The following is a 13,047-nucleotide window of genomic DNA, read 5'->3' as shown; positions in this document are numbered from 1 at the left end:
CGATAGAGATTCAGGTGAGAGAGCGAGAAAAAAGGAGAATGAAAGAGAACAGCGAGAGGCGACGGGGGTGAGAGATTGAGAAATAGAGGGAGAGAGAAAGAGAGGGGGGCGGAGGTGAGAGATAGGGAGGAGGGAGAAAGAGAGAAAGAGAGAGAGAGAGAAAGGAACCAGCTGCATTCACTTACAAACCATTGATGTCTGAGCAGTTTTGGTTTCTATTCCTGATATGCACCTGGCTTTTGTCTGAATCAAAGATCTTCGCACACACGCACACACACACACACACACACACACACACACACACACACTGCAATTGTGCAAGCAAAACTGAATTTCTATAACAAGTGTCTGAAATCATTTCAGAACACAACTGTATGATCAGTGAACGGGAACCAGAAGGAAACAATACAAAACAAAGACAGACAGGTAATTGTAAGAAATAGACAAATAGGTTGTTTTTTTTTTAAAATTCAGGATATAATGAAGTCTCACCCAGTATGGAGCAGGAAGGCCAATGCAATAGACTCTCATTAGGAACAGCAGCTGCTGGTGGGTGGCAATTAGACACATACACACACACACACACACACACACTATCAGGCATGTGTGCATCAAACTGCACAATACAGGGCATTGCAAACGTATTTACACCTGCACACACACATACACACACGCACATGTTTCCTATTCATATGCACAGTCTTTCCCTATTCACCACCCCACAGATTTAATTGTAATGTCAGACATAATCAGCGAGGCAGTAATGGCTGATATGATTGCGGCGACCTGGTCAGTCATCATAGATCAATAGCTTGTTAGCTATGGACAATTACAGCCTTCAGTCACAGTCACCGGCTGTGATCACACGCAGGCTGCGACTGGATTAGCTACCTGACCGTATTGAAAAGTTGTCAGACCGACTGTGTTTGCAAGCAGGCTAAAACTGAACCGTCTATTTCACCAGACTGAAAAATAGCGACTGAAACCCTGCCAGGATTTCTGTGGAATTCAAATCAATCTTTCAGGTGTTTATCTGAAGCCATTTGGGATAAGGACACCTGTCAATCAAACAGTGTGTCCAGTACTGTGACTGTCTTTTTCCTTGGATTTTCTGTTGATGCAGTTTGAGTTTCTGTAGGTGGCGCTCTTTTCTTTGTCGGTTCAGCCATGGCGGCTATCACTGCTCATGCTAACTACCCAGTTCTTCTTCTGTTTATTCCAAACAAACGCTGTTTACTTCCTTCCTGTCAACTAGAGGATTTTTCCCGGGAAAGACCTGCCTGACAATGAGTATTTAGGACAGCAAATGTAAAAGCTTTCATGAACTGGCTATAGGTTGAATCACTATTGCGTTGTATCAATTGGTGATTGAAAACAGATTTATTGAATATATGAAAATGTTGTTAATTATTGCTTTAACAAATCATTAGGCTGCATGTAACAGACTCAAGCCAAGGCTCCCCACCCAACTGGGGTCAAACAGTAAAAACAGAGTCAATTTTGCACATAATCCCTTGCATTTGTTTTCTTGGAGTGGTACATGGGAGGTTTTATCACATAGGACAGTACAATGAGTGCCAGAAAATGTAGACAATCACAAGAAAATCAATTTAGTAAATGTCCCTATTATTTACAATTTACCTTAGTGGAATTGCCCTGATAATTAAAGGACTTGAACCCATTTTGTCCCAGACAGGAAGGACAGGTGCAGCGAAGACCTAACTTTATTCAATCCAACTGCTTGAGTTACTGTGGCTCCCAAAATCCAAATGTGGGTGGCTGCAGTGCATCACAGCATACTAAGTCCTGTACTCCAACTCGCTTTGTCCCGGATTCCCTGGTGAACACACACGCAAACGCTGACACACTCACAGACCCACAGATACACTCACACACACACACACACACACACACGCACGCACGTGTGCACAGCGATCACACGGATCACGCACAGTGATCACGGGCTGAATCCAAAAGGAAACTGACACAATAGGGACACAAAAGCATCTCATCCTCATGTGAGGCGAACTGCTTCTTATCGGTTCAGGTGAGCCTCAACACTTCGGGGGAAAATGTGGGTCGCTTTTCGGCAAGTGAACCGGTCACCCACTTATATGAAGATTAGGCCCGCCGCTGACTTCACGAGAATGGAAGAGACAGCCGGAAAACAAACAAGGGAACTAAGATAATGGCTTTGTCACGTTGCATCTTGGATTTCGGCTGGTATTTTCATGTGTGTTGCCTCCCTGCTGTGGAAATCAGCGGCACCTTTGTTGGTTTTAAAGATTACTGAATAAAAGGAATCAATCAATTAGAGAAGTAAAGACACAATCTTAACAGTAATTTCCAACCCTGGAATGACTATCGACCGTGCCAAATCAAAAGCATGTAGGGGAGGCCGGGGATGGTTGTAACATGGGATAGTTGTAACCCCTTCAATTCCTCCAGTCAGGAGCAAGCTAGAGGTCCTGTGATTAACTGTGTAGATGCTCCTTTTAGTCCCAAGCCCACATGTGGAAAGGAAAGAGGCTGTGAATAAAACTGGCAATTTTACAGACAAATTTCTGATTTTGAGGTTAGTAAGTAATGTTTTTAACTAAATTTGTAAACTAAGTTTTCTTTTTTTGGGACAGCACAGCTGTCAGAATTATCAAACTTAAATTGGGATAATCAGCCAACTTTGGAGGCAAATATCATGTGGTTAGCTAATTGTACACCATGAGCTAGATGTTTAATGGCTGGAAAGGTTTGGGGACACTTGTAACAAATAGAGGTGGGAATAGTTGGAACAGAACAAACATGTTAGAAATGAACCCAGTTAACACAGGCAGACATGCACACAAATTCACACACACACACACACACACACACACACACACACACACACACAAACACATGGTTCTGTTAAAATGGGAGTTAATTTGAAAGGACAATGAGTAATATGTGCACAACAAATCTATTACAATCCTTCATAGCTAATATTAAACTCTCACATTTAATGTTAACTAACTCTCATTTGTTTGTTGTAAATGTTTAACTCTCACACAAACACGCACATCACACACACACACACACACACACACACACACACACACAAACAGCATGGTTTGGATCCACTTTATGGATTCCCCCAAGGATGTTACATTTTACTCCAATTGCCATCCCAACTAACCCAGTGGGTGGGGTAGGATGTAACATTTCTCTCCCTGTCTGTTTTGACAAAATAACACCCTTTCTATTTGCCTTGGAGATGTTGAAACCAATCTGGCAGATTGCGACGGAGAGTCAGTAAAAAGTTTACACCGGATTTTGAAAGATCTAGCTCAAATGAGCAAAGAGATGGACAGAAATGTGAAGTGTTACAACCATCCCCGGTCTCCCCTACTTGATTGTGGTTGAAGGAGTCTCTACCAGAGGAGTGAGCTTCATTGTTACACACAAACAATCCTGACAGTGTTGCCCACTTCTACATTACAGTAGCCACCACTGTACAGCTGACCAATTAACACAGACACTCTCAAATGACAAAGACAACACCAGGTCTTCTGGCTCCACAACCAATGTCATATAACAAGCATGATCATAAAATTGCAGTCGTTCACATTTGCTAAGACGCATGAGGAAAGCATTGTTTGATGTGACTGTGTGTGTGTGTGTGTGTGTGTGTGTATGTGTGTGTGTGTGTAAAAAGAAGATGACTTTGATTTAGACAAAATCAAGGTGTACCTCAGAAATGAGCCAAACTGTTCTGACATCAGTGGCTGGCTGCCTATGCGAGTGTACTTGCCTCTATGTGTGTGTGTGTGTGTGTGTGTGCACCCTTGCGTGCGTGTGCATGTGTTTTCTCACAGAGATTCATTGCAATAGCTCTCAACCGGATCCACTGTTTTTTTGCATTGACTTAAATGTCCCAGATCTGTCTTTGACTGAGCATCATCTTCAAGTGTATTTGTTCTTGTGTGTGTGTGCGTGCATGTGTGTGTGTGCCATTGTGTGGGAGTGTGTGTCAGCATATGCACACGCCTATGCATTTCCGCTGCTTCACGTTACCCTGCTAAAGACATTAACATTTCATGGACGACACTGAGGTTTGTCAACTGGATCTCATCAAACTTTTATCCCTAATTATGGAAGCAGAGCTGGAGGGAGATTCCCCCTGCGTGAGGTGAACTAAGCGAGCTGCTGGCGGAAGCGGAAAAAAAAAACCCAATTCCCACGAGGTTATCGCCTGTGAAAGCTGGGTGTTTGGTCATTTTAAATACCCCAAGAACACAAATAAACACTCTTAATGATCTGTGGATAAGTGTTCCCGGCAGAGTCGTTTCAATGCGGTGTGGAAAGTCCTTTGCGACTTCATCTCTAGCACGTACCTCTAAAGCTCTCAGCTGTAGCAGGGCCGATAGCCTCAGAACGAGTCTCTATAGACCCTTCGCCAGGCTCGAACCCGTGAGTCCCGCGTCTGCCAGCATGATAAATGGGCTACCAAAACACGGCCAGTCTCAAAAACACACTCCTGAAGTTGAATAAGGATTAGGGCCCTCTAACTTCCGGACGTACTGCGGAACTTATGTCCAACAATGGAATTCTAATGTAAGCCCGAAAGCGTCTCATCCTCATGTGAGGCGAACAGCTTCTTATCCGTTCAGGTGAGGCTCAACACTTTACTCGGGGATAATGTGGGTCGCTTTTTGGCAAGTGAACCGGTCACCCACTTCTATGAAGATCAGGCTGACTTCACGAGAATGGAAGCCCATGGAAATGTACGATTTTGGGGGAAACTGCTTCAAAGGTAATTCATTTCTGTCACTATGCGAACAGAGACTTGTCTGGGACACTCTAGGTAATGACACTTGAGTGTGTGTTGACGTGCGTATACGTGTGCATCAGCATGGGGGAGCAGGGATCAAGGGGAGGAAAATGTCAAAGGGAACACCAGGAAACACAACAGCGACTACAGCATCTAAAGAGTTCAGAAACATGGTACTTAGTCCAAAATTTAGAATAGAGCAATCCCCGAATGATTTCTACGAATCAGATAATCAACTGTCCTGCTGGTTTTGCCAGCACATTGTCGACTGGAAACGCAAAGATACTTGCAGACAAACAATCTGAATCCAAAAGAAAAAGAAAAACTTGGGGATAAAATAAAATTCGAGCCCCTCCTCCTTTGGGATCTCCTCAGCATCTTGGATCATTTTCAAGTAACAGTCAAACCGTTTTAGTCCACCCTCCTCCCAGAGGGAAAGCCTTACTGACATGATTTTAAATTTTTTTTTTTAGATACTAGGATAAAGACTGTGGGTGGCCCTAGCCCTCCATTTTCAAGCTGCTAATGAAAAATGCCATTTCTGGATGTCATGCAAGTTATGTTTTTCTGGATTAAATCTGCTTCGAAGACCTTTACCTATAGCTAACACTATTTTCAAGCTTCTGAAAGCACTGGGTGACCACTTTTTCCTTTTCCCTGTCAGGATTTAGATGAAGAAAAACAGTACCATCGAGATCAGAGTTAGTTTATGACAATTCAGACAAGATGACACGCTTTTCCCTTATCCCTCCTAGACACACCTGCTCAGCTTCATACATATATGCATTTAATCAGCGGGGTCAGAGATCAGGGCCGGCAGCAGTGCGGCACATGTGAGGCGGTTTCTGTCAGGAATGGCATAGAGTGGAACCAAATTAGTACACTGTAAGACACAACCCTAGAGACTACCAATGCACCGGTTACCACAACCGTTCTCCAAGCAATGCCTCTTGAGGATGCAACCAAAGTGCAGCAGCAGTTTAGCAAGCATGCAGCAAAACGTGGGACTTCTACATGAATGGCTACATATGTACGCAACACCAGGAACTTTCCGGTCACCAGCCCCACGGCTACAACACACCAGGGATCAAACCAGCAACCTTCTGATCGTTAGTCAGCCTCAGCCTGAAGAGGAACATTTTCACCCAGAAAGCCTTGCACCTTGAGGCTTGATTGCACCTAAACCGTACCTGAGATAATTTAGGTGCAATCAAAAACTGATTTTCCTCCCCTCCAAACCCTCTACTTTGAGTGTTTAATCGCTCATTGGCTGCAGCATCCAGCCTTGGCAGCATCGCCTTTGCCTGCTGAGGGTTTTCAGCACCTTGGACAGCGCCGCTCCCAGCCAACACTCCACTAAATTCCACTAGAATAAAAGCAGCAGATAACCATCCACCTCAAATCCACACACACACACACACACACACACACACACACACACACACACACACACACTTTAAAGTAATTACAGGCCAACTTACCGCCTATATCGGGGCGAAGGGTCTTGTCATATTCCTTGAGCAAATTATTCAGTATGAGGGTGGCGTCTGCCTGGTGCGTCCTGGGAACCAGCATTTGATTGACAGTCACATCGTGGTGATCTTCATAGTCGTCGCTGTATTCCAGTAGATCAGAACTGGGGGGTATAATAACAAATAAGGAGGGATGGGAGGAGGAGGGGGGGTGGGGGGTGCGTCAATGATATGTTATGCGTTTCCCTCCCTGTCAAAAACACCATTGATATGCTAAACTTTGTTATGACAAGTGATGCTGTATGTTACTCTGTCAGTATGGTGAATGATTGTCATGGTTAGACACTGTATCGATTCCAGTGCAATAAATGGCTGTTGTCATTGTGTGCGTGTATGTGCGTGTGTATATGTGTGTGTGTGTGGGGAGAAGCCTCACCAAACACTATATGCACAGTCTGCCAGATACATGCAAATAACACGTCAATTCCTATCACAGCCTGCAACTTTTGAAGCCTCACAGAAAAGCCATCTCAGCTGTTGATCATGCCAAATAATAAAAAAAAAAACGTGCAAAAGCAGACTCACCGAGCGCCTCGACCGACCAGAAGTAACAAGAGAGCGACCACAAACTTGACTGTCATTTTCCCATATACGCGGATCCCCCTCTGATCGCAGCGGGAGTCGGGTTTGGGTGGACGGGAGCTCCGGCGCGCGCAGCCCTGCGATAAAGTGCCAATACAGTAGGTGTGTACCATCAATCCGTCCTCTGAACTTCCTCATCCGCCCACACGCGCACTTTTCTTCTGCGTGTCATCCGCGACTCGCTGCTGCTGTTTGATCCCGGCTCCTGTAGGGAAGCTCCCGGGGGGCGCGCCGACCGACGATCAATCAGTGTGATCAGTCCGCGGGAGACAGTCAAATCGACAGCACCCTGCGCCTCCTATCCTCCCTCTAAACACCAGTGTGGGCAACAGAGCGGCATGTGGTGACGGTGTCTGCTGGTGGTGAACCTTAAGAGATGAGCATCTTGTGTGACTCATACACCGTGCATACCACCGACCATCGTTACCAGGGTGAATAACAAATGCAACTATTCCCAAATTATTATTATTTTTCTTTTTTGTTGTCTGCAAGCGACGTAGTGGCCTTTCTATATTTTTTAAATCGCCCTTGCTGCAGGTTTAAACATGTCAAGTCTGTGCTGGAATTGTGTTTTGAAAGGACTCTAATTAATGAGGCAATTAAATTTGCATCAGTTTAAGTTGCACTGAGACAGTAGGTGGATGTGGGGTTGGGATGAAAGCGTCTTAACAGATTTAGTGGAGGTTTAACCCACTTCAGCTCAACTCACACACCTTTTTATTTGCAGGATTTGTTGACTCACGTTTTTTTTTAGGCTGACAAATTTAGGTAAATTACGTCATTCAGATCATAGCAAGTAGTATCAAACTGATGTAAATTCTAGAAGATGGGGTCTTTAAAAGAAAAAAATAATAATTTCTGAATGTTTTCTTAATTTGTTGATATTGTTTTTTGTTTGTCTGATAACCATTGTAAGTCATTGTCCTGCTTTACCCACCTGTTTATTTACCACACCATCACAGCTTGAAGCGCTCCTCAACACTCAATATAGGTGTGTTTTTTTGTGAATAGGCTTGGAACGCAGTAGGGCCGCCAGTGCGCAGCCTACAAACCTGTGGGGCTTTTGATCCACAGGAACAAACGGCGGTGCAGTTCAGAGGCTAGACTGCCCCCTGGCGGACAGAAACAGGCAAGCAAAAACAGGCCTATATGTATCAATGCCTTTTGCATTTCACTGCAGTGCAGCAACTGGCGGATTAACCTTGTGACCACTGTTGTGCTTATTAATCAAAAAAGTGATGCATTACTAATTACTTAATCATTTCAAAAGTAATGTTGTTACCCTACTTATTACTCCCAGGGAGCAGTAATTCAGTGCACTATATTATTTTCCCCCTAAAATGGATTGATTGCATCCTCTCTTACCTTCAAAAATGAAGATACTAGTAAGTTTCCTCTCCTGTGAATGATCAGGGAAAGCAAACAAGGTTGATGTCCAGTGTTATTGTCATCCTTGTGCTTGATAAAATCCAAAAAGTGAAAATACCTCAACCCAGAGTTGAAGTCACCTTTTCTGCCATTTTTCATCTTAAAGAGGGATGGAGATAATCATAGTTTTTTAGAAAATTCCATTTCAATGTGATATTTAGAGGGGTACATAACAAAAATATCATTTTTTTTATGGGTAACTATAACGTTATTACTGAAATTGAAATAGCAATTTGTTATATTACTCATTTCTGGAGAAAGTAATGACATTGCTGGTCTCACAAAGCAGAAATAGATGGATAGTGTGTTTTTCCAGATGTGTGATCACTGGAATATCAACCTCAGCTCATAGGCCCTATATGTGTCAAACTGATCCAGTCTCTATTTTTATACAGCTGTTAAACATTAATCTGGAATCAAATCGATAAACCCAAGACTTGCAGCCAGATTGCCCATATGTATTAGAAGCCACAATCCATGATTTATTGAAGCCACATATAGGTTTGAGTGACAGTTCGAGCGAAGAGAGTATCTTTCATTAGGAGAGCTATAATGCAGCTCTATTCCACGTTTAATCTGGTTGAGAGATTTTCTGAATACCCTCTTTGTTCATCATTTTTATTTGATCATTTTATTGAACGCAAAATACATAAAACAAAGAAAGCGGAACACAAATACTTTGACGAGCCCAGCTGAGGCCGCGACGGCTTCGCTGCACTTTTCAAAATCTAAACAAAAGGTCACAGTTTAGCTTTTCTTCCCCCCAAAAATAAAAAGATACAAATCCAGTTGAATATTGATGGTCGAAAACAACAGAAAAAAAGACTTCATGCACGTGAGGCGGCTTAGGCTACTAGCCATCTATAGTTTTTCTGGCATAGGCAACTGTTGCCGTCATAACCTTGCTTGAGACTCCTTGAGCTGACTGATGTATTGGCATTGTGTGTATCGGATTCCCCCTTGAGAGGCCCGGGTTCAAAATTCAGTCTGCTCCGCTGCCCATGAGCTAGCTTTGGATAAAGTACACATAATCAATCCTAAATTTGTCCCCAACACGCACCAGCCACAGCTGTCCAGACAGTACATAGAAAAACAAGCATTTGTCATCCGCCGGCCGGTCAGGGCTTAAATTGGAGCGGAGCGCTGCGCTGCAGGGGCCCCCCGAATGGGTGAAAGCAACTTAAGCGGAACTAAATCCCTTTCCTAACAGATGTATGGCAGATGAGTCTGTCACAGTGACTGAAGGAGGGGTGGGAGGGGGGGGGGGGGGGGGGGGGGCAATCATTCCTCAGCTGGCAATACAGAACAGAGGGATGTTGGATGGACAGATAGATAGATAGATAGATAGATAGATATCCAGTTTTAATCCAACACAATGGGGGTCCTCTGTATCTTAGCACAAGAAAAGGCCAAGCCACACTCAAATGATGGCTGTTTTAAATTATAGAATTTAAAATTCTCAGGTTTCAAAATGTCCCTCCATGACTTTTCCTAGACATCTTTGTTAGTAAAAGTCACCCAAGGAAATAGTAGTTCTAATTACATTTATCCACTGCAGTTGATGGGTTGTTGGCTTTCTTTTAGATACCCCAAATCCATTGGCTTTTCTAGTGTTAGTCTTTTCTGTGACTACTAATTCTTAGTTGTCCTAGTGGAAAACTGAACTCCAATATGCCCGCTCCCCTATGATTCCAGAAATGCTTCATCTATGCTCACAGCTTCTTGTGATGAATCGAAATGGGTTGAATGGAAATTGTACATACATGGTGGCGAAACACTCCCACCAGGCTACATAATACAGTTCCATTCCCATTGGTAACATCACTTAAAGTAAGGCTTGGACTTTCAGCCGCGATGGGCCGGCTGAAATAAAGGGTTTTACTCCCAGCAGCACTGGACCAGTCGAGCTCTAAAAGGATAAACAAGTGATGTGTCCAACTCCAAAACTTTGTGGAGGAGACAACTAAACTGTAGGCATATTCAGGAACCAAAGGAATGTCTGCACCCGCATAAATAGCTTCAGTGCTTTATAATGTGCTGCACTGGCACAGTCTGAAACAAACAGGGACTGGAGGAACAGATAGAGCTGGAGGTTGCTACCAGGGAAAGGGATGTCTAGTGTGTTCATTTGGACTTGCTGCCATGGCGACCTCGGGTAAATAGATGTTTGCACGGGCCTTTCTCATCGGACTTAGTTTCAGACTTGCCTTAAAAAACACTGGAACTTAAAGTGGCGATAGTGGTAAAAATTAATGTTAAAATAGCTTTGGAAACTGTTCTGAACTGATACCAGGAAGATATTTAGGTCCTGATTCCACAAAGCGATGCAGGCAGCAGCTATGGATGACTACAGACGTTTCAGCTTTAATTTTGGCTACACTGACATGGGTTTTCAACGTCGCTGCAGGCTGTTGTATCATCATCTATTCAGTGTCAAAATGTTTGCTCCCAGCAGCAGGTGACAGAGCGAGTTAGAGTGTCAAAAATCCATGTGGTTAAAGCAATTATCTTTGAGCACTGTTGCCCATCAGAAATGTTCAAAAAGTTCTTTCTTTTTGCTGCAAGCATGGGTCCTTTTGTTCCTGAGTATGTCTAACAGCAGTCCAACAAATCCACAAATGGCTATGCTGTGCGCTAGCCATGATGCTATAATTTGTGCTCATTGCTTCCAGTTGAATTCAGTTAATTCAGAAAAAAAAAAAAAAATTCAATTCAGTGATCAAACTCTGTAACTGTTTAAATCATGATGAACATTTCAAGGTTTGATCAGATGTAAGCTCTTCTACAAGCAACAAGAAAAAACACATGTACACAAAAACATTAATAAAAAAGATATCAGAGACAAAAAAAACATACTGTTAATAAATTGAAAGTCAACATTCGACTTTGGCATTTTTTTTTCTGAAGGCATCAAACTCAAACATGTAAAGAGAATTTCAACACCATCTTCTTTTTTGTGTCTTCGCAAATGAAGGTTTGAATTGCCACACTGAAAACAAAAAAACCAAAAAATACTCTATTTACATGATTCCCTTATGAGACTCGGCCTAATTTCCCAAAATCTTTGTAGCCATAAGTAGTTCTTTGTTGTCCACTGCTCATCTCTTTTGGGGAATTTTTGGCTACTCACACAGACAGATAAATTAACTATTTATCTGCAATAGTTGTGCTGGAAAGTACTTCAGCAGTACACAGTGTAAAACCTATGAAGGCTCTCCAGCTAAATCTCATGTAGTACTGAGATACTTTATTGATCTCTGTAGGGAAATTCTGTTTTCTTCTTCTCTTCCCCCTCTCCACAGTGAGGTCAAAGGTCAGCTACAGAACAGCAGTCCTGCAGCTGGTAGGGATTCAGTGCCTTGCTACCTTGTAGTGAAGCAGACTGGATTTTGAAATTGGTCTCTCAATTGGGAATATTATTTTCCTAGTTGAGTGACCCAGGTTCAAAATTCAGTCTAATCCTAAATTTGTCCTGAACACACACCAGCCACAGCTGTCCAGACACTACATAGAAAAACCAGTAAATGGGCGAATGGTTTTCATATACTCTTGTTGGCATGCTGCCTAAATTAAGGCTTTTTCATTTCTTTTTCATTTCTCGCCAAACGAAGAAAAGTGTCTTGGTTTTCTTTCACCGTTATTTCAAAATTCAGCAACTGCTTCAATGAGAACCTTCTAAACACTATTTTACTCCTTTAAACTCAGGGAGCATTTTTCTTCATCCTTCCTTGAGACAGTGAGTTACTTTGACTGCCATCGCTTTTGGGAAACCAGGCCTGAAGCGGTAGGCTTTGAATCTTCAAGTAAAGATGTACAAAGAGATATACACAAGCACCCACTGCAATAGGAGAAAAAAAATGACAAAGGTTTTTAAAAAGAGACATGAAACTAAATTATTAATGCACTTGCAGCATTAATCTCAAGAGGGATGAGATGTGTTTCTTCCGCACAGTGCAGAACTAGGTACTTTTTTAAAAATGTCTCAAATTCAGATGCATATGTTGTAATGCAGAAACTTTTCATAGCATGAGCTCAGCGTGTTTCAAGCTTCCATGATAAGAATATGAAGCGTTGGAATGTAGGCCAAGTTGTTCAAAATATCCATACTGGTTTGATTTAAAACCCTTTGTCAAGTAAAAGCAATGAAGTGTGCTCCCATACTTTGAAGCAGTGATTGACAAATACATGGTCGGTATTCAAGACAAAGAAGTGTCCACAGTTTCCTTTTGAGGAGAGCGTCATGCAAATCACAGCAGGAGAGAGATGAAATGAAACAAAAGCGTCCATTCTCTCATCAAAATAGAAGTCTTAGAAGCAGTTCCTCTACTATCAAGCAGTTTTTAGGCCAAGGAAAAGAGAAAAAACAGCAAAGGGGATTCTGTTGCAGCCTTGCAGTCCAGTCAAAGTGCTTGAATTATGTAGTTAAGTATTGTCTGTTTTTGTTCTTCAAGCGCAGCTGTATATTTTATTTTTTGTCTAGGGCAGTAGATCATCTTCTCAGAGATTAAGGTGGAGGTGCGGCCACAGATGTTACAGTGGCAACGACCCCTCTCCTATTTCATAAGTCCACATCACCCCGCTGAATAAGGCTGGACCCCTGCTAAAACCTCCTCCCTTGCTCACAATGCGCACCCCCTTGCCGTCTCGATAAAGAAAAAAACAGAACACTTTTGGACAGTTTGAGAAAAAAAAAAAATG

General features: G+C 42.7%; 1 protein-coding gene across 2 annotated transcripts in view; it reads right to left on the bottom strand.

Moving 5' to 3' along the window:
- Window positions 1-6,920, bottom strand: part of LOC139914133 (gamma-aminobutyric acid receptor subunit gamma-3-like) — a 78,161-nt gene extending 71,241 nt beyond the window's left edge. Inside the window, exons 1-2 of one of the 2 annotated variants that reach the window (XM_071902342.2) lie at window positions 6,865-6,920; window positions 6,289-6,443 (exon numbers count right to left, since the gene is read on the bottom strand). In XM_071902342.2, coding sequence (XP_071758443.1) covers window positions 6,289-6,443; window positions 6,865-6,920 — 211 coding nt within the window. Of the gene's footprint in view, window positions 1-6,288; window positions 6,444-6,864 lie in introns of those variants that run through there. The other variant, XM_071902343.2, reaches the window with a different exon arrangement.
- Between the last annotated feature and the right edge of the window lie 6,127 nt (window positions 6,921-13,047).

Source organism: Centroberyx gerrardi, chromosome 21 (assembly GCF_048128805.1).
Source record: "Centroberyx gerrardi isolate f3 chromosome 21, fCenGer3.hap1.cur.20231027, whole genome shotgun sequence".
In the NCBI taxonomy this organism is placed as follows: Eukaryota; Metazoa; Chordata; class Actinopteri; order Beryciformes; family Berycidae; genus Centroberyx; species Centroberyx gerrardi.
This window is presented reverse-complemented; position numbering and strand designations above follow the sequence as displayed.